The 26576-nt window shown below is 54.1% G+C and overlaps 1 protein-coding gene across 2 annotated transcripts in view; it reads right to left on the bottom strand.

The window, feature by feature from the left end:
- Window positions 1-4457: 4457 nt before the first annotated feature.
- Window positions 4458-26576, bottom strand: part of SRL (sarcalumenin) — a 69995-nt gene continuing 47876 nt past the window's right edge. Inside the window, exons 5-8 of one of the 2 annotated variants that reach the window (XM_075899103.1) lie at window positions 25126-25161; window positions 14644-14760; window positions 12924-13157; window positions 4458-11335 (exon numbers count right to left, since the gene is read on the bottom strand). In XM_075899103.1, the coding sequence (XP_075755218.1) occupies window positions 10524-11335; window positions 12924-13157; window positions 14644-14760; window positions 25126-25161 (1199 nt within the window). In that variant the 3' untranslated portion in view covers window positions 4458-10523. The remainder of the gene's footprint in view (window positions 11336-12923; window positions 13158-14643; window positions 14761-25125; window positions 25162-26576) is intronic. The other variant, XM_075899104.1, reaches the window with a different exon arrangement.

The following is a 26576-nucleotide window of genomic DNA, read 5'->3' as shown; positions in this document are numbered from 1 at the left end:
GGTGTGGAAAAAGTGAATAAGGAAAAGTTATTTACTTGTTCCCACAATATAAGAACTAAGGGTCACCAAATGAAATTAATAGGCAAAAGGTTTAAAACAAACAAAAGGAAGTCTTTCTTCATGCCACGCACAGTCAACCTGTGGAACTCCTTGCCAGAGGATGTTGTAAAGACCAGGACTTTAACAGGGTTCAAAAAAGAGCTCGATAAGTTCACGGAGGATAGGTCTATCACTGGCTATTCGCCAGGATGGGTAGGAATGCTGTCCCTAGACTCTGTGTCAGAAGCTGGGAATGGGCGACTGGAGTAGGAGCCCTTGATGATTCCCTGTTCTGTTCCCTCCCTCTGGGGCACCTGGCCTTGGCCACTGTCGGCAGACAGGCCACTGGGCTGGATGGACCTTTGGTCTGACCCAGTGTGGCCGTTCCTATGGCTTCCCTCTGCCCCCAGCCACCAGCGCCAAGCCTCAGCTGGGCAATACCAGGGGTGACTGGTGCCTGCAGGGGAAGGGGGTGTAGAGAGGGCCACGGAGGGGAACCCCATTTAGCAATTCCAGTGTTGGCAGGGGCAAAGTGCTACCACAAATCCCCAAAGGGCAACACAGTGTCCTCTCCCCTGGGGGTAAAACACCCCCTGCACCTGGCTGAGAATGAGGGACCAGCCAACACCAGGAACCAAACCCAGGTCCTCCTGTTGGGCAGCCAGGGGAGGGTTGTGCGGGGCTTGACCAGTGGGTCAGAGCAAGGGCTGCGGCTCGTGTGCCACCATTCTGTCCTTTCCCCGTGTCCGCTCCCCTTTGGAGAGCCTTAGGGTGCTCCACCCTGCTGAGGGTTGTGTAAGAGTGACGCACAGCCGGCTGTGCGGCGCTTGGGAGGTGTAACTCCACGCCTCTGGCCTGTAGGGACAGCCCGGGGCCAAAACCTCCAATGCTGCAAACCTGTGTGAGCCTAGGACAGCCGCGCGCCCTACTGTGTGTTATTCTACAAAGGGAAATAGCTTTAAAGGTCAGACGGGCCACACGAAACCACCCAATGGACCACCCCAAGCCCTGGTGTCAGTGGGGGAATGCTGCTGACCTCACTGCTGCCACTGGATCGAGGCGGGTACGTTGTGGGGGGTTATTCACATACCCAGCTGTGCACAGAGCCTATGCGAGAGGCCAGCAGCTTGCATTGCATTGCGGCACCGCGCCAGGCCTGGAATAAAGGCAGTAGAACCGGAGTGCGTGGCCAGGGGAGGCTGGCTGAGGGGCCACCCAGCCCCCAGGTCTGACGGAGGTGGGAGAAGCCGAGGGGAGGGAAGGCGCCGGTCTCTCCGCCCCGCCGTGGGGAACCAAAGCAAAATCCCGCTCCGCATGTGGGTGATTTCACCAGCCCTCCACTGTCCCCAGGGACTGAGCCAGGGCAGGCTGGCGGGCTCCCTGGGGGCTTCTAGTGATGCCTCAGCTCCAGTGAGCTGGCTGGGTCCCGCGGTTACCAACCCCCAGTGTCTATTGCCAGCCCCCGGAGGTCCGACCCCTCCGTGCTGGGCCCAGGGGACAAAGGAGCCCCCGTCGTGCGCGCCGGGAAGGCCCGTTCAGCGGGAGCAGAAGGTGACTAGTGAAAACAACGATGCTCTCCGCAGAGGGATCTGCAGGGCCGCTCCTGGGAGAATTTTCTTCCCAAGCCTTTTTTCCAGCCGGTAAGAGCATAGAACGGCTGCCCTCTGCTGGGGGCAGGCCAGAACTGCGCGCCTCTGCTGAAGGGGCTCCCATTTTAAGTGTTCCTTGTTCTTATTTTTATTTCCTCACAGTGCCTGGGAGCCCTTGCCGTGGGCCCGGTCCCCGGTGCGCCAGGCGCTGTACACACGCAGGCTGGAACGGCAGGCCTAGCCCCAAGAAGCTAATGCATCCTCGTGTGCAGCGATGGAGGCTACAGAAGACAGCCAAGAGGCCACTTGATTAGAAGTGAATCCGAGAAACTTTGCATGCCCCTGTCTGCTCTTAAAGGAAGCCACCAGCTTTATTTCCAATAGCCTGGCCTCAGCACATAAGAACGGCCCTACTGGGTCAGACCAAAGGTCCATCTAGCTCAGTGTCCTGTCTGCTGACAGCGGCCAGTACCAGGTACCCCAGAGGGAGTGAACAGAACAGGTAACCATCAAGCAATCCCTCCCCTGTCACCCATTCCCAGCCTCTGACAGACAGAGACTAGGGACACCATCCCTGCCCATCCTGGCTAAGAAGTATGATCTGTCCTCCATGAACTTATCCAGCTCTTTTTTGAACCCTGTTAAAGTCCTGGCTCTCACAATATCCTCTGGCAAGGAGTTCCACAGGTTGACTGTGCGCTGCATGAAGAAAAACTGGTTATGTCTGATTACAACGTATCATTATTAGAAATATTGACAGACTCGAGTTCACCCTTTCACACTGCCTCAGTTCGGCCCCGTCCCCCTCTCCGGTTTGCACCTCCCCTTCTCTTTGGCAGAAAGGGAAGGAATTGAGGGCAGGGAAGCAGCGTGATTGGCTAGCTGAGAGGAGTGTGTGTGTGTGTGGGGGGGGTAACAGCTGGCCAGATGTCAGAGCCACAGCAGGGATGGCAGGGGAGCCAGAGAAGGGGCCTGGAAGCTGGCGGCTCCGGACAGATGGCAGCCCCAGCAACTCCTCGCCAGGGTTGGTCTCCGGGGGCAGGCGCTGCACCGCCCAGGCTCAGCTCCAGACATCTGCAGCAATGGAGGCATCTGTGCACTGGCCTGGCTCCCACTCAACTGAGCAGGAAGGCCCGCCCTTTATACTTCCTGTCCCGCCCCCCCTACTATCGGCTCGGGGCGGCTGGCCCAGCTCTGCCACCAGGGGAGTGGAACGGGCCCTCAGACTCAGCCGGAGGTCACTCCGCCCCCTGTGGACAACCCGCCTGTACCGCCACACGGCACCACCCAGGCAATCGCGGCCACACCAACTCTTTAGTGCCCTGGCTCAAGGCGAGCTAGCGTGCGTCTGTCTACACAGTCTGAGTCAGTCTACACAAGCTGTGAGCCTGTGGATTTGTCTACACAAATTGTGAGCCTGTGCATCTGTCTACACAAGCTGTGAGTCACACCTCTTGCTTCCAGAGACCATGTAAAACTGGGGCTAGTGAAAGGACAACGAGGCCTCCGATTTGGCAGCTAAGTCTTCAGTGCAAGGTAGAACCATACAGGCTGGACCCGGAGCCAAGGGCCATCCGGACTAGGAGCCCCCCTCCTGCCATGGCCAACGTCTCGGGTTGCCAACCCTCCTGCTCTCACCAGGCGTCTCCCAGAATCACGCCCTGTCTCCTGGAGGCTACGTGCCGGCCCCTTTGCTATGGTGTTGGAGGACAGGCAGACCAGAAGGCCTGGTCGGTCCCGTGGATCAGTTCCTAGATTGTGTTAGGATGAGCTCCAAGGGCGGTGCATGTTTCTGTTCAAAAGCCCCACCCCTGCAATTTCTTGTCCTGAGAGTTGTTCCAGGCCCCTGGCTATTCCCCTCCCCGGACTCTGAATCCCATTAGCTCTGCCCTGCCGGGGGACCAGGGCTGCAGGAAGGCCCAGGAATAGTGGCCGGGTTATTTCCCGCCCCGTTGCGCATGCCTCCCAATCCCGTTAGTGGCTTTGGTGGCAGCTGCACGCCGAGCAGAAGTTTCACTGACCTGCCTCCAGGGACACCTGTGGCCCTTCCTGCTGGAGTCACTCCAGCTGCTAGCAGTGTCCAGAGCACACCTTAGCTGGGGACGGGTGGGTTGAATGTGTCCTTAGAGAACGGCTCTTCCTCACCCATGGGCCTGTCGGTGAGCCACGTCCAGCGTGATCTGCTTTTTCTGCAAGGCCAACAGGGCGAGCGGCGTGGCGGGGGGCTCTTGGGCGAGGGAGGAGCTGAGGGGGTGCTCTCCCGGGGGAGAGTGGGGTGTGTGCAGCTGGGCTGTGGGCGGGTGAGATTCCCTTTTCAGCACATCCTGAGACGGCTGCCGGAGCAGGGAGGCACTAGACCCTGGGTTTGCATGGCAGGACGCTCCTGTACGCGAGGTGTGGGGCACGATGAAGAACACCAAGGCATCACAACTGCTCTTCCCTTCTTTATGGCCTGCCAGGCGGGGGCAGGTCCCAAAACGTCCTTCTTTTGGACGCCGGGCTCACGGTGTGGAAAAGGCCATGAACTGATGCTCCCCTATTCCACAGCCATCTCCCATCCCACCTGACACTGCTCTCTGCTTTTCTCAACAAGAACCACCCGGGCGCAGCTGAAGACAACACTTTGCATCCCTCTGGTAACCAGGGCTGCGATCTGGGATTCTCTCCCTCCCGCCCCTCCCCGGGTTTTGTATAAGCACAACTTTCCCGCAGGGGCCCGCTCTGGCACCCACAGAAGCCGATTACGAAACTCCCGTTGACTTCAGCAGAAGCGGGGCCCTGGCTCCGGCATCTCTGTGGGCGGCAAACAAAGCAGATGGAGCCGCGGGACATGTTTGGAAAATACTGACTTTATTCAATGAGCTGATGTACAGGACCAACAATTTTATCCAAATGCACATCATCATGAACACCTACTTGGGAATATATTACAGCTATGTAATTCCTGCTAGTGTGTCTGTCCAGACTCCTGTTACAAAAGAAGCACAACAACAGTGGGGTTAGGGAATATGATGGGTTTTTTAGCAACAGTAAAAAGGCTTCAGTCTCCCCCATTTCATGCCTGATACATTTTGTGCGCCTCAGAGACCCATTGCTCGTGGCGCACTTTCCATTTCGCGTCTGCTCACGTTCCCTGTGTTTAATAAAACAAGAGACGCTCAGATGAAGCGGAGGACCCTGCTGTGTCATCAGACCATGCCAGGTGAGATGGGCTTTGAACCACAGTCCTCTTTAGACTCACAAGCGCTTGCTGTGGCCAGGCTGGTCATTTCAAGTGGCAAGAGGCTGGGGAAAAGAGCCATCAGAAATGTGTCAGATACCCAGCAAGCCTTGGGAAGTGACCTGAGCGAAGCCTGGGCCCAGCTTGTTAACCAACAACTGCAGCGGAAGATCTCAGCTTTTTAGCTCCATGATTTCTTAAGGGTCACATGATGTCAGGCCACAGGGGGTTAAACGCAAATTGCCGGGAGTGCTTTAAGAGGAGAATGTAAAAGACCAGATGGGAAGGTGGTTATGGTCAATGCATGAGCCAGCACTTGGCTTTTGTCAGTCACACGTGAAAAGTGAAGTCATCAGACTCCAGGGGTGTGTCTAATCTACATGGCTCCATTGACGGAGCCATGTAGTTTAGATGTACCCCAGGAGATTTCCTTGAAAGCATGCGGAGATCTTCGTTCTCAATGAATCCTTGCCCAACCACACATCAGCCAACAGGCCCAGTGCCTGTTGACAACCATGCTTTACATCCTCCTCGGGGCTGCCAACAGTCCTTGGTCTAGATCGTGTCAGCAACACCAGCCACACCACAACCCTCACCTACACCAACACCCAAAAGGAGAGCGGACGCTTTCTGACTGGCGGGATCTTAGTGAGCTAGAGAGAGCTAGGAAGGAAGGAAGTGGCAAGAGAGGGAGGGAAGAAAAGGCAGGGGAAAGACTGAAGAACAGGGGAAGAAAAAGAAGACGACAGTGCGGTGAAGAGAAACAAAAAGGCAAAGAGTTCTTCAAAAAAGAACTAGATTGATTCATGGAGATTAGGTCCATCAATACTCATTAGCCAGGATGGGCAGGAATGGTGGCTCTGTTTGGCAGGGGCTGGAAATGGGTGACAGGGGAGAGATCACATGATGATTTCCTGTTCTGCTCACTCCCTCTGGGGCATCTGGCATTGGCCGCTGTGGGCAGACAGGACACTGGGTTAGATGGACCTTTGGTCAGACCCTGTATGGCCGTTCTTATGTTGAACAGAAGGAAGAAGGCACAGAGGAATAGGAAAGTTTCACCTACTTGTTTATTTATGATGCCTGTAGAAAAGGTTAAAATCAGGCTGGATAGGGCTTGTGCAAACCTGGCTAATCAGAGGAAGGGAGAAGACAGCCAATCAGGACCAGACTGGGCCCTATAAAAAGGCTGCAGGGCAGAGAGGAGCTCACTCTTGCCCTGACCAGCAAGGGAGAAGGAACGCGGTCCCAATAGAGGAGGGAAGCAGCAACATCTTAGATAGAGCAGAGCAGCAGAGGGTGAGCTCCCGCCTGACCTCTCCCTGATTAAAGGGACAGAGAAGGTGCAAGGGCGATGGGGAGCAAAGGCAGTCGAGGACAGTCGAGGGCAGAATAAGGCTAACGCTGGAGGGTTCCTCAGTCAGGTCCTAGAGCAGTGGATGGACATAGGTCCCTCCTCCCCTTGCACTGCACCGTGCCTTGCAGGATGTGATCATGTTAGACTGCTGCTTATCCATGAGGTGAGGGGCTACTCCTGGGGGCTGCAATAGGCCGCTGAGGCAAATACATGGACTGAGAACTTCCGGTAACCGCGGACGAGGGGAGAACTGAGTGACGAGGCCTGCCGGTAACCGCGGACGAGGGGAGAAACAAGTGGCGAGGCCTGCCGGTAACCGCGGACGAGGGGAGAAACGAGTGGCGAGGCCTGCCGGTAACCGCGGACGAGGGGAGAAACGAGTGGCGAGGACTGCCGGTAACCGCGGACGAGGGGAGAGCCGAGTGGCGAGGACTGCCGGTAACCGCGGACGAGGGGAGAGCCAAGTGGCGAGGACTGCCGGTAACCGCGGACGAGGGGAGAACCGAGTGGCGAGGCCTGCCGGTAACCGCGGACGAGGGGAGAGCCGAGTGGCGAGGACTGCCGGTAACCGCGGACGAGGGGAGAGCCGAGTGGCGAGGACTGCCGGTAACCGCGGACGAGGGGAGAACCGAGTGGCGAGGACTGCCGGTAACCGCGGACGAGGGGAGAACCGAGTGGCGAGGACTGCCGGTAACCGCGGACGAGGGGAGAGCCGAGTGGCGAGGACTGCCGGTAACCGCGGACGAGGGGAGAGCCGAGTGGCGAGGACTGCCGGTAACCGCGGACGAGGGGAGAACCGAGTGGCGAGGCCTGCCGGTAACCGCGGACGAGGGGAGAACCGAGTGGCGAGGCCTGCCGGTAACCGCGGACGAGGGGAGAACCGAGTGGCGAGGACTGCCGGTAACCGCGGACGAAGGGAGAACCGAGTGGCGAGGCCTGCCGGTAACCGCGGACGAGGGGAGAGCCGAGTGGCGAGGACTGCCGGTAACCGCGGACGAGGGGAGAGCCGAGTGGCGAGGACTGCCGGTAACCGCGGACGAGGGGAGAGCCGAGTGGCGAGGACTGCCGGTAACCGCGGACGAGGGGAGAGCCGAGTGGCGAGGACTGCCGGTAACCGCGGACGAGGGGAGAGCCGAGTGGCGAGGACTGCCGGTAACCGCGGACGAGGGGAGAGCCGAGTGGCGAGGACTGCCGGTAACCGCGGACGAGGGGAGAACCGAGTGGCGAGAACTGCCGGTAACCGCGGACGAGGGGAGAACCGAGTGGCGAGGACTGCCGGTAACCGCGGACGAGGGGAGAACCGAGTGGCGAGGACTGCCGGTAACCGCGGACGAGGGGAGAACCGAGTGGCGAGGACTGCCGGTAACCGCGGACGAGGGGAGAACCGAGTGGCGAGGACTGCCGGTAACCGCGGACGAGGGGAGAACCGAGTGGCGAGGACTGCCGGTAACCGCGGACGAGGGGAGAGCCGAGTGGCGAGGACTGCCGGTAACCGCGGACGAGGGGAGAGCCGAGTGGCGAGGACTGCCGGTAACCGCGGACGAGGGGAGAGCCGAGTGGCGAGGACTGCCGGTAACCGCGGACGAGGGGAGAGCCGAGTGGCGAGGACTGCCGGTAACCGCGGACGAGGGGAGAGCCGAGTGGCGAGGACTTCCGGATGCTGCGGGCCAAGGGAGCGACGTGTGTCTAGAGCACCACAAGATGGTGACTGAAGAGTAGAGCAACGAGGAAGCAAGACACCAACCAGAAGGCGGCGCGCTCCATGGACTGTGCTAATTCCCAGCACGAACAGCAGGAGGCGCCGCAGTGGTGAGCCCAAACACCTTTACAATGCCAACACCACAGAATGGGATGGCAGAAGCAGCAACATTCGCAAGTTCTAACCGTTTCTTTTCCACGTGCTCCTAAGGGAACCACTCACACTAGGCCGAGTGCGGAGCAGCAGGGAAGCTGAATGGAGGACGGTGAGAGCGGGAGACGGAGACAAAGGAGGAGGAGGAGGAATGGGGCAATGTAAGAGAGGAGAATCGAGGTGAATAAAGATGCAGTTCTTAGGCAGTCTGAGACCTAACTCTGTACTGACTCACCAGCACGTCATTTCTCTGTGCTATTTCGGCTGCCTGTTTCCCTCACTCCTCCTCTTGCCTTCATTAGCGGCTCACGTTCCTTTTGGGGCTGTGCACAAAATCCCTCCTGTGGGACGTGGATGAGTCCTGCGTCTCCTTTGGGGCTTGGTTCACCATTGGATGCGTCCTCCAGGGTGACACATTTGGACCAGGTCAGGCACCTATGAAACAAATGTCCACCAGAACTCACCTGGGTGGCTTTGAGGGACGGTTTCTTTTGAACGCAAGGTTTTACCACCAGGGAAGCTGAACCCCAGAGCCGTCTGAGAGATGTTTATTTCTGTGGCAGCCACAGCCACCTCTCTGTTCCTGCATGCCAATCAGATGTGCCACCTTTCAGACCCCACGCCAACAGGCTGTGGGCCGCACTTCCTGCTTTATCTCCTCCAGCTTCTTCTTTAAAACGCCACGTCTCGGATTTCCTTTGCCTTTCTCGGGCGATGTTTGCCTTGCTTTGCTTGGCACGTCACTGTATTCCTGAGCCTGGGCAGGGAAGGCCCACAGGTATGTCACAAAAAGTACTTCTCCTGAGAAGGTTCTCTGAAGACCAGCGTCAGCTCTGGTCCATTTGACAGGGAGACTTCTGAAGAAAGGCTACATCCACCTACTTCTTCAGCTAGTGCTTAGCTCAACAACCAGCCACGCTGGGTCCGGGCAGCCAAGCCATACCTGCTTAGTGAAGAGGGTTCCCAGACTTTCCCGGTGCTTTAGCTGCCTGGCACCGGTTCCGATGACATTTACTGCAACTCACAATTGTGGACGTTGGTGTGCTGGGGCAGGAAACAACAAGGCAACGGCAACAAAGAAATATGACTGCTTGGCTCGTCCCAAATAAAATAGGGCCCTGCAACCCAGGACTCCCTAACTTACGGCAACAAGACTGGACGAGAAAACAGGCACAGAGTGTAAAATGGAGGGTGTTCCTCTCTTCCTCCAAACTGCACAACCCCACGGGGATTTGACTCTGAGGAAACATGCAACACTGGCATAAATAAAGTCAAAATGCAAACGGATTAACCCTCTGAGTCCGACTAAGGTTTGTGTTTGACTTGCCAACAACCGTGTGACGCTAATAGCAACTGCATACGCTAAGCTTCCTGCCTCTGCCCGCGGACAGACTGCGGCTTCCCAAGGCTTCCTTCTGCACTTCCTTTCTTGAGTTACAGCCACGGTCTCAAACGTCATTGTTCTCTCAGCTCCTGTCCATTTCTCCTTCTGAGCCAGACTTCCACACCCGCCGGGGACACGGGTCTTTCTTTCCCTACCCCTGGGGATAGGAGAGGACGAATGCTAAAGATTCTGAATTACCGCTCAACTGCCATCCACATGGAGCTCACAAAGAACTAAAGCTGATGGCCTACAGGCCTTGGAAAGAAAACAGATTATTTATTTAGGGGCGTTGCCATGGTCCTCGTGCCTAGGTACAGGGTCTCTCTCTGACTGTCTCGGTCAGGGGTGGCCAACCCGTTCCGTACAAAGAGCCAAAATAGCAGTGGATACAGCGCAAAGAGCTGGGGCAAAAAAAAAATGGCCTTCCCCTTTAAGAAATGTGTTTAAAGGCTTTTTGGCCACATCAGGCTCCCACCGGCTGCCACCATCTTGAAGACGTCATTTTGAATGGCTGCACTGAACGGCTCCCCTGTCCCGGAGAGCACAGGGAGCCAGGAGCTGTTTTCAGGGGTGCCCGGGTGGCTTCACGAGATGCACTTTCGGGGTGGGGGGGAAGGGAGGGAGAGCCGCATGCAGCTCGCAAGCCGTGGGTTGGCCACCCCTGCTCTCAGTCAAGAGCCTTCCTCCTGGCTATCATTGCGGAGTCTGCGTTTCTCACTCCCCAGCTGCTTAGTGCATGCAAAGGTTGGACTTCTTCATCCGCACTCCCGAACATCAGCACCAGTGGGAAAAGCAGCAACAGCGTTAGGTCAACGTGTATGGCTTTCACTGACCACTTACAATGCTGCTTTGCGTTGCAAATAACCAAGAGAAAAATGCCAGGAATTCACAGTTCTTTATTCTTTTCCATGCCCACCCAGCTTCCCTGGCCTTTAATGTCAGCACCTCAAAGGCCTTGTTGTGCAGGAGTTCATTCCAGTGTGGCACTCAAAGGGTTAATAAACCACGGCTTCTTGGACAGATAAGACATAAGCTCATTCACCAATAGGAGCACATGAATGGTGACATTAGTCGATCGCACGTTACGGTTTCCTATAGCGGTTCCTTGGGCTTTCCCCACAGCCAGTCGTGTCGCAGGAGAGAACGCTGGGCTTTTTCCCCAAGCCAATGCTCCCCAAGAGGTCGGGCAGCTCATGAGTAATGGCCCTTTCTATCTTGTCCAGGTAACAGCCCCCCATGTAGGAGCACTGCTGAGCAAGCAGCTTGAAGCTGCTGATGGGGTTGATGCCGAAGAAGTCCTTATAAGCCTCGCGGTTGGGGAGATCAAACTTGCTGACATTGGTCTTCGCCAGGATGGACTTGAAGATGTAGAACTTGTCAGGGTCGTCCACAATGTCCTTGAAGACCAGCTCCCCGTCGCTGAAGAAGGTCATTTTGTCCTTGTAGGTCTGCAGATAGCGGTCGACCAGGAGAGCATGGATGCGCACCCGGATGGCATGTTGGCGGATGAAGGCAATCTTATTCTCCAGCCTGTTTTCAATCACCTGGTTCATGTCTTCCAGGAGTGAGATCTCTTCTTTCAGGAACAGATCCTTGTGGGTTTCAGGCTGATACTCCAGTGGCCAGAAGGAGCTGACGTAGACCCGGGGAGGTTCCGTGACGTTGATCAGAGGAGCCAAGCTCCAGAACAAAGCGCCATAGACTCTCATCAGTTCCTGGGTGACGAGACTGTCCGCTTTGTTCAAGATTATTCTGATCTGAGACTCCCGGCCCTTCAGCTGGCGAAACAACATCTCCAGTTCCAGCCCCACATCCAGCTTTGTAGGGTCAAAGACGACAAAGATGAGGTCTGCTCTGTCGATGAACCACTGGCACACGTCGTTGAATGGATAACCTTTGGGAGAGGAGAGAGACAAATCATACAGAAATGTCCACCTCCAACCCAGGATGGATCTCTGCAGACAACAGCATAGAAACAACACAAACCCACCCTACCCCAGAACCCTTCCGACCTAGACACTCGTGGAGTGGGAAATCTCAGCTACCACAGCCATCGCAGAGCATCTCAGCACCAATAGCCACAATCCACCTGCACTTGGTGCTCGTGCCTTAGAATCATAGAATCCTAGAGCTAGAAGAGACCTCGGGAGTCACCAGGTCCAGCCCCCTGCCCAAGGCAGGACCAGCCCCAACTCAATCATCCCAGCCAGGGCTTGGTCAAGCCGGGACTTAAACATCTCTAGGGATGGAGATTCCACCCCCTCCCTAGGGACCCCATCCCAGTGCTTCCCCACCCACCTAGGGAAAGAGTTTTTCCTAATATCCAACCTAGACCTCCCCATCTGCAACTTGAGACTATTGCTCCTCGTTCTGTCATCTGCCCCCACTGAGACCAGCCTCTCTCCAGCCTCTTTGGAACCCCCCTTCAAGGAGTTAAAGGCTGCTGTCAAATCCCCCCTCGCTCTTCTTTTCTGCAGACTAGCTTAGCTGGAGTTCTCTAGTAAAATCCTGGCCCCAGTAAAGTTAATAGAAGTTTTGCCCTGGGGCCGGAATCTGCCCCCCTCCTCTCCCGGATTTCAGGGAGACGTTATGAGAGCGGAAGCGGGGAGGCCATTTAATGTGTGTAATTAATGCGCGGATGATCATCCAGTTAAATAACAGATTTTAGTGGACAATCCAAACATTGTAATAACAGTACTGCCTTTCGCCTCTGTGCCTGCTCTGCTGCACACTCTGCTGCCCCCTCGTGGCTGGAAGTGTGTTTTGTGTCTTCCGAAATGAAATTCCTTCCAAGTCAATTCCAAACGTCCGTTTTCTCTGGAGCCTGCTGTTGATTCCCTGGGCTCTGTTTGTTTTCTAAGGCCATGCTTTGGCCACCCCACTGCTCCCTAACATATCTAGCATATGGGGTGCCCAACCCAGCATGCTCTCCAGGTGTGAGACACGTTACTCCGGAAGGGGTAGTGCTCCGTCATGTCCTGCTTTAGCACAGAGGCTGTGGCAGGGGCTGGGATCAAAGGGCTAAGAATGCGATAGAAAATGATGGGCGAAGCGCAACCCATAGGCTAAGTACAGCCCAAAGGCCACAGAGGAACACGGCTGTCTTGGCTCTGTTTTATGAATTTTGGGTGTGTCCCTGAGGTCCCTGCGAGGCTGCCGTTATAAACCCAGGCAAAATTTCAGTGCGGCTGCAACTTAAATAAACATCCTCATCCCCCCTCTCCGTGCTCCTCCTCCTCACTGGCTCTTTATTGCATGTGCCCTAATGGATACAGGGTTTGACTGGATTCCCTTCCTGGAACAGTTGTTGTATCTTTTTTTGTGCCTTCATTTCCCCATCGGTTAGCCAGGGATAATGCTACAGCCTCCTTTGCAAAGTGCTTTGTGGTCACGTGACAGACAGCAAGGGACTGGGATTCGCTCACATTCATATTGCGCCTTCTTTTCTGGGGTCTCTTAAAATGAGCCCAGCAGGTGACTACCTCGTTCTTGCTGCTTGCGGTTTTCAATGATGCCCGGCGTGTCTACAAAGGTGACCCTCTCTAAGAGCTTATGAGGCACCTCTATCCCGATCAGCTTCTCCAGGAAGTTCTGCCCGAACTTTTCGAGGGGCGAGAAGGAGCGGGCGCTGTCAGCGGCCATCACAATGCCCTCAATGGTCTTCAGCTTTGGGCCATGCATGATGACCGTGAACTCAGAGGTGGTTGGTTCGGCCCCTGTCCAGGAATAAGAGAAGCAGAGCAGGTGACTATCTGGGCAGAAACCTGCTTACTCATGATTGCAACGCATCAGGTACTGGCAAGTGAGGTCAGAGAGCATCTTACAATATTATATACCTCGAGCCTTGTAGAAATGTAGTGCAAGTCTACACTACAAAATTGTCAGCCTAAGTTAGCTCAATGTGCAGCCACCGCAGTCATTAAATGGCTTGCTCCTTGTGGCGGTAGTGCCCCTCCTCGCCTGGAGCGCTTGCATGGCTTGAACTGCCAGCCTGGAGCAGCGTGGGCTGGCTTCTGAAAGCCCTCAAGAGTCAAGGTAGGTGACAGTGTCTACCCTGAGGCCATGTCTTCACTAAGCAGAAGATCGACACTGCTACAATTGATCTTCTGGAGTTTGATTTAGCGGGTCTAGTTAAGGCCTGCTAAATCAAACTCAGAGAGTGCCCCCATTGGTGGCCAGCACTCCTGTTCCTGCTTCCCGCTGTGGGAATGGTGTGGAAACTCGAAACAAGGTACGTCAACTCTAGCTATGTAATTAATGTAGCTGGAGTTGTGTGTCTTGATTCGATCTTCCCCCTTAGTGTAGACCTGGCCTGCCTGAGCATCGACCTAACAACACTGACCGGTGGGCTACATCTCTTGTGAAGGTGGCATTAAGCGGGCGTAGTGGGCGACTTACACCATCAGCAGCTACATTTTAGCATGGAGGGCTTATAGAGCCAGGCCGATACAGGCTGCCTTACATCGACTTCACTCTGTAGTGAAGACCAGCTGTAGCTATTCCATAGATATATGAGTGCAGGAGTTACTTCCTGCTGTTGTTAATCTACTGCAAACGTGAAAAGCATGACAAAGGCCCAATTCCTGCTCTGCTGTCTAGTGCCTTGACTCTCCCCACCCCCCTAAACTGAACTCGCTACAGGTTTCAGTTCAGCAGTGCTCCCCTCAGCTGTGTCCAGGAAGCAAAGGGAGTCGGAGCTGAGCAGCAGCGCTGGGAAATGTCACACCTGTCGTTAAAGGAAATTAATTGGCTCCATGTGTGGAGGGGAAAGAGAAGAAAAGGGCAAGTTCCCCTTGTTAGAGGATTATCGCTCTGCCGGCCTGGAAGGTGACCTGCAGTGCAACGTCCTACCAGGCTGGCAGAGCCTACGGCCCACAGGAAGGTAGATGCACAGTTTGATCTTGGGGGAGAGCTGGAAAGGGGAGGAAAAATCGCATCTCTCTCTCTGCATACAGGAGCAGTCTTACAGGCGCGGCCCAGAGGACCATTCAAGCCCCCCCTGAGCAGAGCCGTGGTTGTCACCTAACCGCCGGGGGGTTGTAATGAGTAAAGAGGGCGGCTCAGAGAGCAGCTGGGACAGTGTTTACCAGCCGTGCTCTGGCTGGAACGGACTCGAAGTGCCTGTACGAGCGACAGCGCCTCCGTGTCCCCTTTGCACAGCACGTTAAGCAGAAACAATGGGCGAGCCGGAGCGCACGGTACCTGTGTACAGCTGGTAGGGCGTGTCGTCCAGCCCTAGGAGGTAGTTTATCATGGTGGATTTGCCAACACTCCACGGTCCCAAGAACAGCACCATCGGCTTGGAAGTGATCTCCCCGTCTGCAGAGAGGGGCGACAACCGCCGGAAGTGAACACGCACCGGACCCGCAACGCCCCACCGGAACGAAGCGGAAGCAAGAGCGGCCCCGTCCCACATGCTTAGCTCAGGGAAACGTTCCCCAGTTCCTTCAGCCATTTGTAAGCACAGCGACTGAACTGCATGGCGCCAGGGTCACGAACACGCATGTGCACACAAGCTACTTCTGCTTCAAGGGGGCGCGTCGCCTTCAGAACCCCCACTCCTGGGGCGGAGTAGCTGGACCAGACAGTCTGGTCTCTGGCTACCCAGGTGCCAAATGTTAGCTAAGCTCGACAGGCCAGGAGGTTGTCTGAGCGTTCGCCTGTGAGGTGGAAGAAACAAGATGAACTTGATTGCTGGCCTCCAGGGGGCCCAGAGTGGAACAAGCCTTTGGCTGCCTAATATAAGTGGGTGTAAGGTCCTCTGGCAGTACCTCTGTCCACAGCATGCAGTGGGTGACCTCACCAGACCTGGTCCAACTTCCACTGAAGTCAATGGAAAGACACCGGTTGCAGTGGGAACTGAAGCAGCCCTCAGTGAATGGTGTTTTGGTCGCAGCTGCTCCCCTGCAGGATCCTAGAACCCTAGAACTGGAAGAGACCTTGAGGGGTCATCGAGTCCAGGCCCTGCCCTCATGGCAGGACCAGGGCACTGTCTGATCATCCCTGACAGGTGTGTGTCCAACCTGCTCTTCAATATCTCCAGTGAAGGAGAGTCCACAACCTCCCTAGGCAATTTATTCCAGTGTCTCACCACTCAGATAGTTAGGAAGTTTGTCCAACCTAAACCTCCCGTGCTGCAATTTAAGCCCATGGCCTCTGAGAATAGGACAAGAAGCAAAGTAGAACAATTTTTCTCCCTCCTCCTTGTAACACTCTTTTAGATACCTGAAAACCACTCTCATGTCCCCTCTCGGTCTTCTGTTTCCTAAACTAAACAAGCTCAATTCTTTCAGCCTTCCCTCATAGCTCATGTTTTCTAGAACTTTAATCATTCTTGTTGCTCTTCTCTGGACCTTTCCAATTTCTCCACATCTTTCCTGAAATGCGGTGCCCAGAACTGGACACAATACTCCAGCTGAGGCCTAATCAGCGCAGAGCAGAGCGGACGAAAGATTTCTCTTGTCTTGCTCACAACACTCCTGTGAATGCCTCCCAGAACGGTGTTTGCTTTTTTTGCAGCAGTGTCACGCTGTTGACTCATATTTAGCTTGTGGTTCACTACGACCCCTAGATCGCTTTCTGCAGGACTCCTTCCTAGACTCCTTCCTTCCTTCCTTTGCTTCCTATTCTGTTCAGGTGCTCCAGCCCCCTCATCATTTCTGCTGCCCTGCGCTGGACGGCCATGATGGGATGGGTCACGCCTGTTCGTTCTCTCTGAAGCAACTAGCACTGGCCACTGTGGGAGACTGGGCTAGATCAACCATTGGCCTCCCCCACTATGGCCATTCTTATGTCTTTTAGCTAAGGCAGTGGTGGCTCATATGTTGACCTACGCATCCCGGGTTCAGTCCTGGCTCCTGATTCTCTGTTCGGGGCGAAGTGGAACACAAGCATTTCAAGAATTGTTTCCATAGTCTAACACGGAAACCATTGCCTATGACGGGGGGGGGGAGGGGATTTCTGCAGAAAGCATCCATGTCTTCTATCACATTTACTCTGCATACGCTTTACAGTAACTTAAAATCCTGTATCAGATGCTGTGTAATAAATATCATTAGAGAAACAAAGCAAAAAGTATAATTGATACACAGCTATAACACCAGCCATATGTTCCTATGGAAATACTGTTGTGACTATGAACAATGTATTACCCACATACAAAGCAAAACATACTTCCCGCTATATGGGTTATATTTTTGCAGTTTCAAAACTTGTTTGTCAACGTGTCTGAGTCCAGTCGTTTGGCCCAACTGACCCTTTCCTGTTTTGATTTTCACTAATCAGCATTTTCTGACAAGAAAATGGTTTGCCAAGAAATTCCCAACCAGTTCTAGTGGGATTTAAGCAGGTACTTCAGTACTTTTCTTGGTAGGACCCCTGTGAGGAGGGAAGTGTCATTCTTCTAATGGTATAGATGGGGAAACTGAGGCACGGGGTGGGTAAGAGAGTGGCAAGAAGTTATCCAGAAACCCTAAACCAGATACAGGAAGGCAATCCGGATCAGCCCTCTCTGAAGCCCTGGCCTTACCCCTGCTCTGATGTGCGAATTCCTGTGGTTTCAGTCTGTGCACGATAGCTGGACATTATATAAAACGGTGCCAACTGGATAATATTTCAAACATGTTCTGCATGGGGAAATGGTGCTTTGCAGAAATAGGGAGGTCTGGTGGGGAAGAGGGGGTGCTTTTGTGAGGTGCCAACAGCCACAGGCATTTTTACCATGGAGGGAGAGGTAGCTTTCCATCACACCTCTGTTGGTGTGTCATGTTTTGTCTCTGGGCACCGCCCCTGAATTGCCTCAGAGAGGGGCAATCTAGGCTGGCGAAGGGGCAGAATGAGTGGCCCTCCTTCATCTCAATGGGCCGCAAGGTTGTCCTAACCAAGATGCTCTCCCGGGCTAAGGTTGTTTTGCTCACTGCGCCGGCGTGCCTAGAATCTGTGGGGTGTGCTAGTTGCACCGTAGCAGTGCTGTGATTGGACGCAGAGGGAGCACATGACTCTCAGGCTACGGTTACATTGCTGGGTTTTTTTGGAAGAAGATATGCAAATGGCGCTTGCATTTGCATATCTTCTTCCGATTCTTTTTGCGGAAGAGACGGGGCCAAATGTAGGAAAAAAACCCTCTTTCGCAAGACCCCTTATTCCTCGTAAATCGAGGTTTACAGGGTCTTGTGAAAGAGGGTTGTTTCCAACATTTGACCTCGTCTAAATGGGGCCAAAAATCAGCAAAACCTCTTCCACAAAAAGAATCGGAAGAAGATATGCAAATGCGAGCGCCATTTGCATATCTTCTTCCAGAAAAACCCAGCAATGTAGCCGTAGCCTGAGAGTTATGTGCTCACTCTGCGTCCAATCACAGCACTGCTAGGGTGCAACTAGCACGCCCCACAGATTCTAGGCACGCCAATGTGAGCGCGATTTGCATATCTTCTTCCAAAAAAAAAAAAGACAGTGTAGTCATAGCCTCAGAGTCCATGTTGTGTGCAATCAGCACACGCCTCATGTCACACGATCTTGCTTTCTGTGTGTCACTTTAGTGACACCAATGGGGGAAAAGCCCTCTGTGAATCGAAACCAGTGGCATCTGACAACCCTGCGCGTGAGAAATGGGAAACAAAATGTCTCACGGGCCACCCATAGACCCCCAAAATTCAGAAAAGGGCAACGAATAACCAGCTGGATTGTTATAGAATCATAGAAGATTAGGGTTGGAAAGTCATCTTGTCCAACGCCCTGCTCGAAGCCAGGGCTTTGTCAATATAAGCAAGAAGCTTTTACAGCAAGGTCTTTAACTGTTCATTAGTCCTACTGATTTATTTATTTGAAACTATTTAATATACCTCTTTGAAAATAAGCTCCAATAATTGTTTCCAGGATAGACTGTAGCTAAAACATCTTCCTAGAAAGAGACATCACCACCTTTTTCAGTGCATCAGAAGCAGGAAGCCTGCTAAACAACCAGTGGGGCCGCTGGATGATGGAGCTGCTAAAGGAGCACTCAAGGATGATAAGGTCACTTGGAGAAACTAGATGAATTCTTTGCATCGGGGTTCACGGCTGAGGACGCAAGGAAGATTCCCAAACCTGAGTCATTCTTTGTAAGTGACAAATCTGAGGCATTGTCCCAGATTGAGGTGTTATTAGAGGAGGTTTTGAACAGGCTGATAAACTAAACAAGAAGTCACAGGGACCAGATGGCATTCACCCAAGAGCTCTGAAGGTACTCAGATGTGAAATTGAGAACTACTAACCGTGGTTTGCAACCTATCCTTTAAAAGATCTTCTGTACCAAATGACTGGAGGACAGCTAATGTGATGCCAATGTTTAAAAAGGGCTCTAGAGGTGATCTTGGCAATCACAAGCTGGTAAATCTAACTTTAGTACAGAACAAATTGGTTGAAATTATGTCAGACACAGAGAGGAACATAATTTGTTGGGGGGAAAGTCAACACGGTTTCTGTAAAAGGGAAATTCGGCCTCACCAATCTACTAGAATTCTTTGAGGGGGGTCAACAAGCATGTGACCAAGGGCGATCCAGTGGACAGAGTGTACTTACATTTCCAGAAAGGTCCCTCTCTAAAGACTCTTAAGCAAAGTGAGCTGTCATGGGATAGGAGGAAAGGTCCTCTTATGAACTGAGAACTGGTTAAAAGACAGGAACCAAAGGGTAGGAATAAATGGTTCAGTTTTCAGAATGGAGAGAGGTGACCCACAGGGCTGCGTACTGGGACCAATCCTATTCAACATATTCAGAAATGATCTCGAGAAAGGGCTAAACAGTGAGGTGGATTTGCAGATGATCAAAAATTGCTCAAGACAGTTAAGTCCAAAGCAGACTGTGAAGAGCTTCTAAAGGGTCTCACAAAACTAGGTGACTGGGCAACAAAATGGCAGATGAATTTTAATGTTGATAAATACAAAGTAATGTACATTGGAAAAAATAATCCCAACTATACATATAAAATGAGGGGGTCCAAATTAGCTGATACCACTCCAGAGAGATCTTGGAGTCGTTGTGGAGAGTTCTCTGAAAACATCCACTCAATGTGCAGCAGCAGTCAAAAGAGCAAATAGAATGTTAGGAGTCGTTAAGAAAGGGATTAGAATAAGACAGAGAATATTGCAATGCCTCTTTATCGTGGTACACCACATCCTGAATATTGCATGCAGATGTGGTCACCTTATCTCAACAAAGATATATTGGCATTGGAAAAAGTTCAGAAAAGGGAAGCAAAATAATTAGCAGAGCTCGACAAATCAGTGAATCTACTCGGCCGTGGCAAGTGGATTTCAGCCGGTCGCCCCGTTCACCGGCGGCGTGCGCATGCGCAATGCAGGTCTGGCGCTTGCGCAGTGCAGGGCTGGCGAGTAGATTTCACCACGGTTTGTCAAGCCCTGATAATTAGAGGGTTGGAATGGCTGCCCTATGAAGACAGTTTAAAAAAAGTGGGACTTTTCATCTTAGAAAAGAGGAGACTAAGGGGGGAGATGATAGAGGTCTATAAAATCATGACTGGTGTGGAGAAAATAAATAAGGAAAAGTTATTTATCTGTTTCCATAACATAAGAGCTAGTGGGGGGGGGGGGTCGCCAAATGAAATTACCGTAATTTAGTGACTATAACACACACCCGAATATACCCCACACCCGAATATACCCCGCGTTTTTTTCTATTTGAGTAAAAAAATCTTGTATACCCCGCGCACGAATATAACCCGCGGGGTGTACAAGACTTTTCTGTGCTGGGGGTATATTTGCTGGGGGTATATTTATGGTGCGGAGGGGGGGGAATTAGCCACTCACTGCCCCAGGTTCCAGCGCAACCACCAGCCTCTAGCCTCCGGGTGGGGGAGCGCTCATTCCACAGGTTCCTCCGCAGCCGCAGGAAGAGGCGGGGGAGCAGGACCCACCAGCCTCCAGGCGGGGGAGCGCTCACCGCCCGGTTCCTGTGCAGCCACAGGAAGGGGCAGAGGGATGAGCGCTCCCCCACCCGGAGGCTGGCAGCTGCGCAGTCACAGGAAGAGGTGACAGAGAACTCACCACCTGGTGAGTAAAAAAAATTCTGTATACCCCACACCTGAGTATACCCCGCGGGGAGGAGGGGGCGGGGTTTGTAAAAACAAATATAACCCGCGGGTTATATTTGCTAAATTATGGTAATAGGCAGCAGGTTTAAAACAAACAAAAGAAGTCTTTCTTCATGCCACGCACAGTCAACTTGTGGAACTCCTTGCCAGAGGATGTTGTAAAGATCAGGACTTTAACAGGGTTCAAAAAAAGAGCTAGATAATTTCACGGAGGATAGATCCATCAGTGGCTGTTAGCCAGGATGGGTAGGAATGCTGTCCCTAGCCTCTGTGTGTCAGAAGCTGGGAATGGGCGACAGGAGTGGGAGCGCTTGATGATTCCCTGTTCTGTTCTGTTCAGTCCCTCCGGGAGCACCTGGAATTGGCCACTGTCGGCAGACAGGACACTGGGCTGGATGGACCTTTGGTCTGACCCAGCGTGGAAGGTAAAGTGGGGCAGGGCTAGCTGGGCCCAAAGGCTTTCTTTAACCCCTGGGGTGCCAGGCTCATTTCTCTGCTCCCTCACAAGCCTCTACAAACCACAGTCACTTCTGCCCTGAAGCCCTGTGTGAATCTGACCGTATTGCCAATGCTGAGAACCTCAGCCCGTGGTTATGCCTGGCACTTTAGCACTGCCAGCCACAGGCAGCAGGTAAGTACCTATCTTGAACTCTCCACAATTATCTCCATACTGCAGTGGCAAAGAACTCATTTAACTCTTGGAGAGCTGGGCTGTTCATTCACCGCCTTACGGAACCCTTGGGGTGATCTATACGTACATACATTACTTATCTATCGCATAGAGAGACCCGTCTGCACTATATGTGCATCAGATATATCAATAATACAGATGTTTATAGATCTATACCTATAAACATACTATGGCAGGGGCCCTTCTCTCCCTGGCCAGTGTTTGGGCATGCGGACTTTCCTCTTAGCCGGGAGTTGGGCTTGCAGCTGGTTTCCAGGGTAGGGAGCTGAGCCCAGCCAGCCCCACCTTCTGGGACCGCTGACCCAGCTGTCTTTAGCTCCATCACTTTTGGTAGGGTTGCCAAGTGTCCGGTATTGACCTGGACCGTCTGGTATTTTCACCTCCTAAAACATCCGGTATTTTCTGATTTCTTTTCTCGGCCAGGAGGAGAAAATACCGGACACCTGGCAACCCTAGGGCCCCCCAGCCTCCCACCCCATGCTTACCTGGTTCCGCGGGGAAGCTAAGTTCTAGCTTGAACCAGAACACAAAATGGCCACCAGCAAAAAGCCTAAAGACCAAGGGGAAGCAATGTCTTCCCTGGGTCTTAGTGCTCAACCGCTCCCTGTTCCTATCCCTGTTCTAACTCTGCACTCACTCTGAAAGGGGCCATGCTGTTTTAATGCTGTTTTATTATTTAATTAAAAAATTTTTTTGATTAATGAGTCTCGGAGTCTTTGGTCTCCCCCCCCCTTTTATTTCCTCAACAGAACTTTTTCCCCCCAGTGTTTTTTTTTGTGGGGGGAGGGTGTTCAGTATTTTTGGTTCAACCATCTGGCAACCCTAGCTGTTGGTGGGGTATGTGTACATCTCTCCTTTCACTCTAACCCCATCTTCTAACTGGGGGGGCTTTTAAAGGTCTCCAGCAGGCCTGAAGTGGAGTCAGCTGGCGCCAAACTGCCTGGGCCAGCTCCCTGCCAGTTGCTCCTAATTGTCCTGCAGCCAGGCACTTCTAATTAGCAGGCCTTTGACCCTTTTGGGGCCACCTTTTCCTGCTCTGTAGCAGCCCTCTGGCCTGACCCTGTCACAATCCACATTATACAGACTCGATAGATTAGATTAGATTAGATTAGATTGTGCGTGTACAGACATAGATATAATACTCCTGGGGGAATTCTGTGCCATAATATTAAAAATTCTGCACCAAAAATTAAAAAGTCTGTACACAATATTTTAAAATTCTGCAAAATTCTTCATATTTTATTTGTCACAATAATTGTATATAATCACGCTGATTTAAAATATTATGGCAATTTATTTAAACTACAGTATAATGGATGGACAACGGGCATGGGAAGCATTGGAGATAAGCCCCTTCTTATCTAATAGTAAGGCAGCTAGGTTTGGCACTTTATTTCTATTTATTAGATTACAAATACATGCAGTGTCTCTCTCTCTCTCACACATGCATCAATTTACATCTCTACCAGCTGCTCCGGGCAGCCGAACTGACCTTCCTGCACTGCTGGGGAGGGACGTGTGACTGCTCTTGTGGCTTCCCTTTGCTTCCTGATCAGAAGTCAGGGAAGCAAAGAACTCTGCGGGGCACATGAGTTCTGCGCATTGTGGGCGGTGATGCAGAATTCCCCCAGGAGTAATATAGCTAGAGGTAATGCTCTCTATCTGTAGATGGACACCGACACCTCCACGGACTCCAGAGGATTAAAATAACAGGTTAAATTCATCAGGGAAGGAAGAGTCTACCTGGCAGGTGTGTTAGTGTAAGTGGGGTGTGAGGAGCTCAGTGCACCAGTGCTATGATGCCATAGCACAGTCAGAAACTAGCACCTCTGCTCAGGACAGATGCTCTTCCAGCAGAAGCACCATGTGCTGTGGGGGTGTTGCCAGGGAGGGACTTAAATGAACGGTGGCAATTTCTGGGTGACCATGCGGCTGTGATCTTGCCAATGGCACCAACACACCATCCCCATGTGGTTGGCTGGCTGGGAGAGACTCAGGAACCTCCAAGCACCAGCATTTCTTGGGAACTGGGAGTGGTTCTGTACTTGACCTCCTCCACGCCCGTCCCGGAGGGGTCCTATTTCAATTTCACTCTGGGCTTCATGGAGTGACGCAGGCACGCTGTCTACACCACTCGCAGCACAATGCACGTGGCTGGAGATAGCTCTGCCTTTTGACAGGGCTGGGGGCATGTTGTGTCCCTGGGAGGGGGCTGTGGGGCAAGAGAGGGGCGGCCCACCCGTCCCCACCAAAGGGGAGGGGGAATTGTAGCTAATATCACTTACCCTGCTGCACCCTCAGGTTTCATCCAGTCTGGAAGGGTTGCCATGGTGATTCTGTGTGGGATGGAGGGTGTGCAGGCCTCTGGGATGGACCAGGCCCGGTTCCCTTGCCCACCCAGGACGTGTCTCTGCCGCAAAGTGGGGGTGTGGCTGCAGTGCGGGTTGGCCTACCCGGGCTAGAATCGAGCCAGGCACCATCAGGAGGGGCCAGGAGGTGGCCCAGGCTAGCCCTGGGGCTGGCATCAGAGCACAAGCCCACTGGGGATTGGCGTGTGTAGTTGTAGCTGTTACACGGGCCAGCGGGGCGGAACCCGCACACATGTGCCTCCCCAGGCAGCAGCTGCACATGCGCCCCTAGGCCACGGCAAGCGCCCGCAGAAGCTGCTTGCCAAGGATGCCATGAGTGCGTGGCCTGCTGGACAAAGCCCGCCACTGCAACACCATAGACACCCACATATAACTAGCGCTGGTTAGTGCAGGGGGTGTATAGCCGTGGCTAGAGGACAAGGGGCACTGGGCGTACGCCTGTGGTTAGTGCAGGGGGCACTGGGCATACGACTGTGGCGAGTGTCGGGGGGGGAGCGTACGGCTTTGGCGAGTGTCGGGGGGGAGCGTACGGCTTTGGCGAGTGTCGGGGGAGCGTACGGATGTGGCGAGTGTCGGGGGAGCGTACGGATGTGGCGAGTGTCGGGGGAGCGTATGGCTGTGGCGAGTGTCGGGGGGGAGCGTACGGCTTTGGCTAGTGTGTGGAGGGGGAGCGTACGGCTGTGGCGAGTGTCGGGGGAGCGTACGGCTGTGGCGAGTGTCGGGGGGAGCGTACGGCTGTGGCGAGTGTCGGGGGAGCGTACGGCTGTGGCGAGTGTTGGGGGGGAGTGTACGGCTGTGGCGAGTGTCGGGGGAGCGTACAGCTGTGGAGAGTGTCAGGGGGAGCGTATGGCTGTGGTGAGTGTCGGGGGGGAGCGTACGGCTGTGGTGAGTGTCAGGGGGAGCGTACGGCTGTGGCTAGTGTTGGGGGGGAGCGTACGGCTGTGGCGAGTGTCGGGGGAGCGTACGGCTGTGGCGAGTGTCGGGGGGAGCGTACGGCTGTGGCGAGTGTTGGGGGGGAGTGTACGGCTGTGGCGAGTGTCGGGGGGAGCGTACAGCTGTGGCGAGTGTCGGGGGGGAGCGTACGGCTGTGGCTAGTGTTGGCGGGAGCGTACGGCTGTGGCGAGTGTTGTGGGGGGAGCGTATGGCTGTGGCGAGTGTTGTGGGGGGAGCGTATGGCTGTGGCGAGTGTCGGGGGAGCATACGGCTGTGGCGAGTGTCAGGGGAGCATACGGCTGTGGCTAGTGTTGGGGGGAGCGTACGGCTGTGGCGAGTGTCGGGGGGAGCGTACGGCTGTGGCGAGTGTCGCGGGGAGCGTACGGCTGTGGCGAGTGTCGCGGGGAGCGTACGGCTGTGGCGAGTGCTGGGGGGAGCATACGGCTGCGGCGAGTGTCGGGGGCCTGGGTGCAGGGCTCTGGCTAGTGGCTATCTCGAAAGAGGAAGGCTGCTGGAGTTTTCATTGCATTTGACCAAGGAAAGCAGAGGCACCAGCAAAGAGACTGCCGGGCTGCGGGGAGCAGGCAGGCAGCAGTACCGACCTGTGGCTGAAGAGCCCAGGGTGCGTCCGTGGTAAGCTGTTAGCGGGGGATGGGGGAGAAAAGGCAAGGTGAGCAGAAGGAAGGAAAGGAAGTTTTTCTTCACTCAATGCATAGTCAACCTGTGGAACTCCTTGCCAGAGGATGTGTTGAAGGCTAGAATTTAACGGGGTTCAAAAAGAGCTAGATAGACTCATGGAGCTTAGGTGTACCGGTAGTTCGGAATAGGCACCCTAGTCCGAACTACCTAGTTCGAGCCCCGTGTAGCCGCGCTGCACGGGGTTCGAAGCAGCGGGGATTTAAAAATGGCGGCTCCCTGCTTATGCTAATGAAGCCCGGGAAATTCAAATCCCAGGCTTCATTAGCAAGTGCGGTATGCATACATTACCCTCCTAGTTCGAACTAGGAGGGTAGTGTAGACATACCCTCCCTCTGGGGCATCTGCTATTGACCACTGTTGGCAGACAGGATACCGGTCTAGATGCACCTTCGGTCTGACCCAGTCTGGCTGTTCTTATGTTCTTATGAGGTGAGTGATCTGGCGTGAGCCAGAGAGCTGAGGGTCGGTTCAGCCTTTGCCCACTCAGAGAGCCGGGGAAGAGCCAGGCCAACGCTCCAGGAGCACCCCTGCGAGAAGAGAGGGCTCATGCGCCAAGAGAGGGATAATTCACCTGTCAGAGCCTGTGGACCTGGATTGGACGAGGGGCCTTGACCAGCCTTTTGGGGGTGGCCCAAGGACAGGTTTCTGCCTTCCCTGAGCCCTTCTGAGATCCCCTCTGTGCCCGCAGAATGCCGGCAGCCGCAGGTCGAGGGGGGCCTGCCAGGAGCCCCCCTGAACAGTAACAACTTCACACTGAGGGATCTCCTGCTCCTGCAGAGCTAAAGGAGTCGGCTGACATGCCTGGAACAAGCCACAACTAGGGTCTGTTCCGCCGAACTGCAGAAACAGCCCCAAAGCCAATGTCCCAGGTCCTCCCTCCTACCCTGCCTGAGTGTGGAAGACACTGGCCAGGAGCCAGGCAGCCCCGGGTGCAGGCGTGTTAGTCTGCAGGGACACACACACGGTTTAGGGTTGCCAGCGCGTACCGCAACGTGGTGAGACATCTTCCAGCCCTGTCGTTGGACCAGACCATTCCCCCACCGGGCCGAAGGTCTTCTGAAGAGGGACCCAGGAGAACACGCCAGCGTGCTGGAGAGGAAACGGGCATCCCTCCCGCAGAGAGAGGGCCTACGCCTCCCGGCTCCACACACTCCCACGCACGGAGCCGCTCCTGTTCCCCGTTATCCCTAGCCCTGGACCCCCCTCACTCGTCCTGTCAGACTGGGGCGCCGTCTGGGCCTGCTAGTGACCTGACAGCCACCCCGGGGGACAGAGACACCGCCCTGTATCCTCCCCAGCCCCTTCTCGGGAGAGCCGGGACGTACTCAGGCCTCACGGGAACGAGCCACCGTCT

This window comes from Pelodiscus sinensis, chromosome 16 (genome assembly GCF_049634645.1).
Source record: "Pelodiscus sinensis isolate JC-2024 chromosome 16, ASM4963464v1, whole genome shotgun sequence".
Taxonomy (NCBI): Eukaryota; Metazoa; Chordata; order Testudines; family Trionychidae; genus Pelodiscus; species Pelodiscus sinensis.
This window is presented reverse-complemented; position numbering and strand designations above follow the sequence as displayed.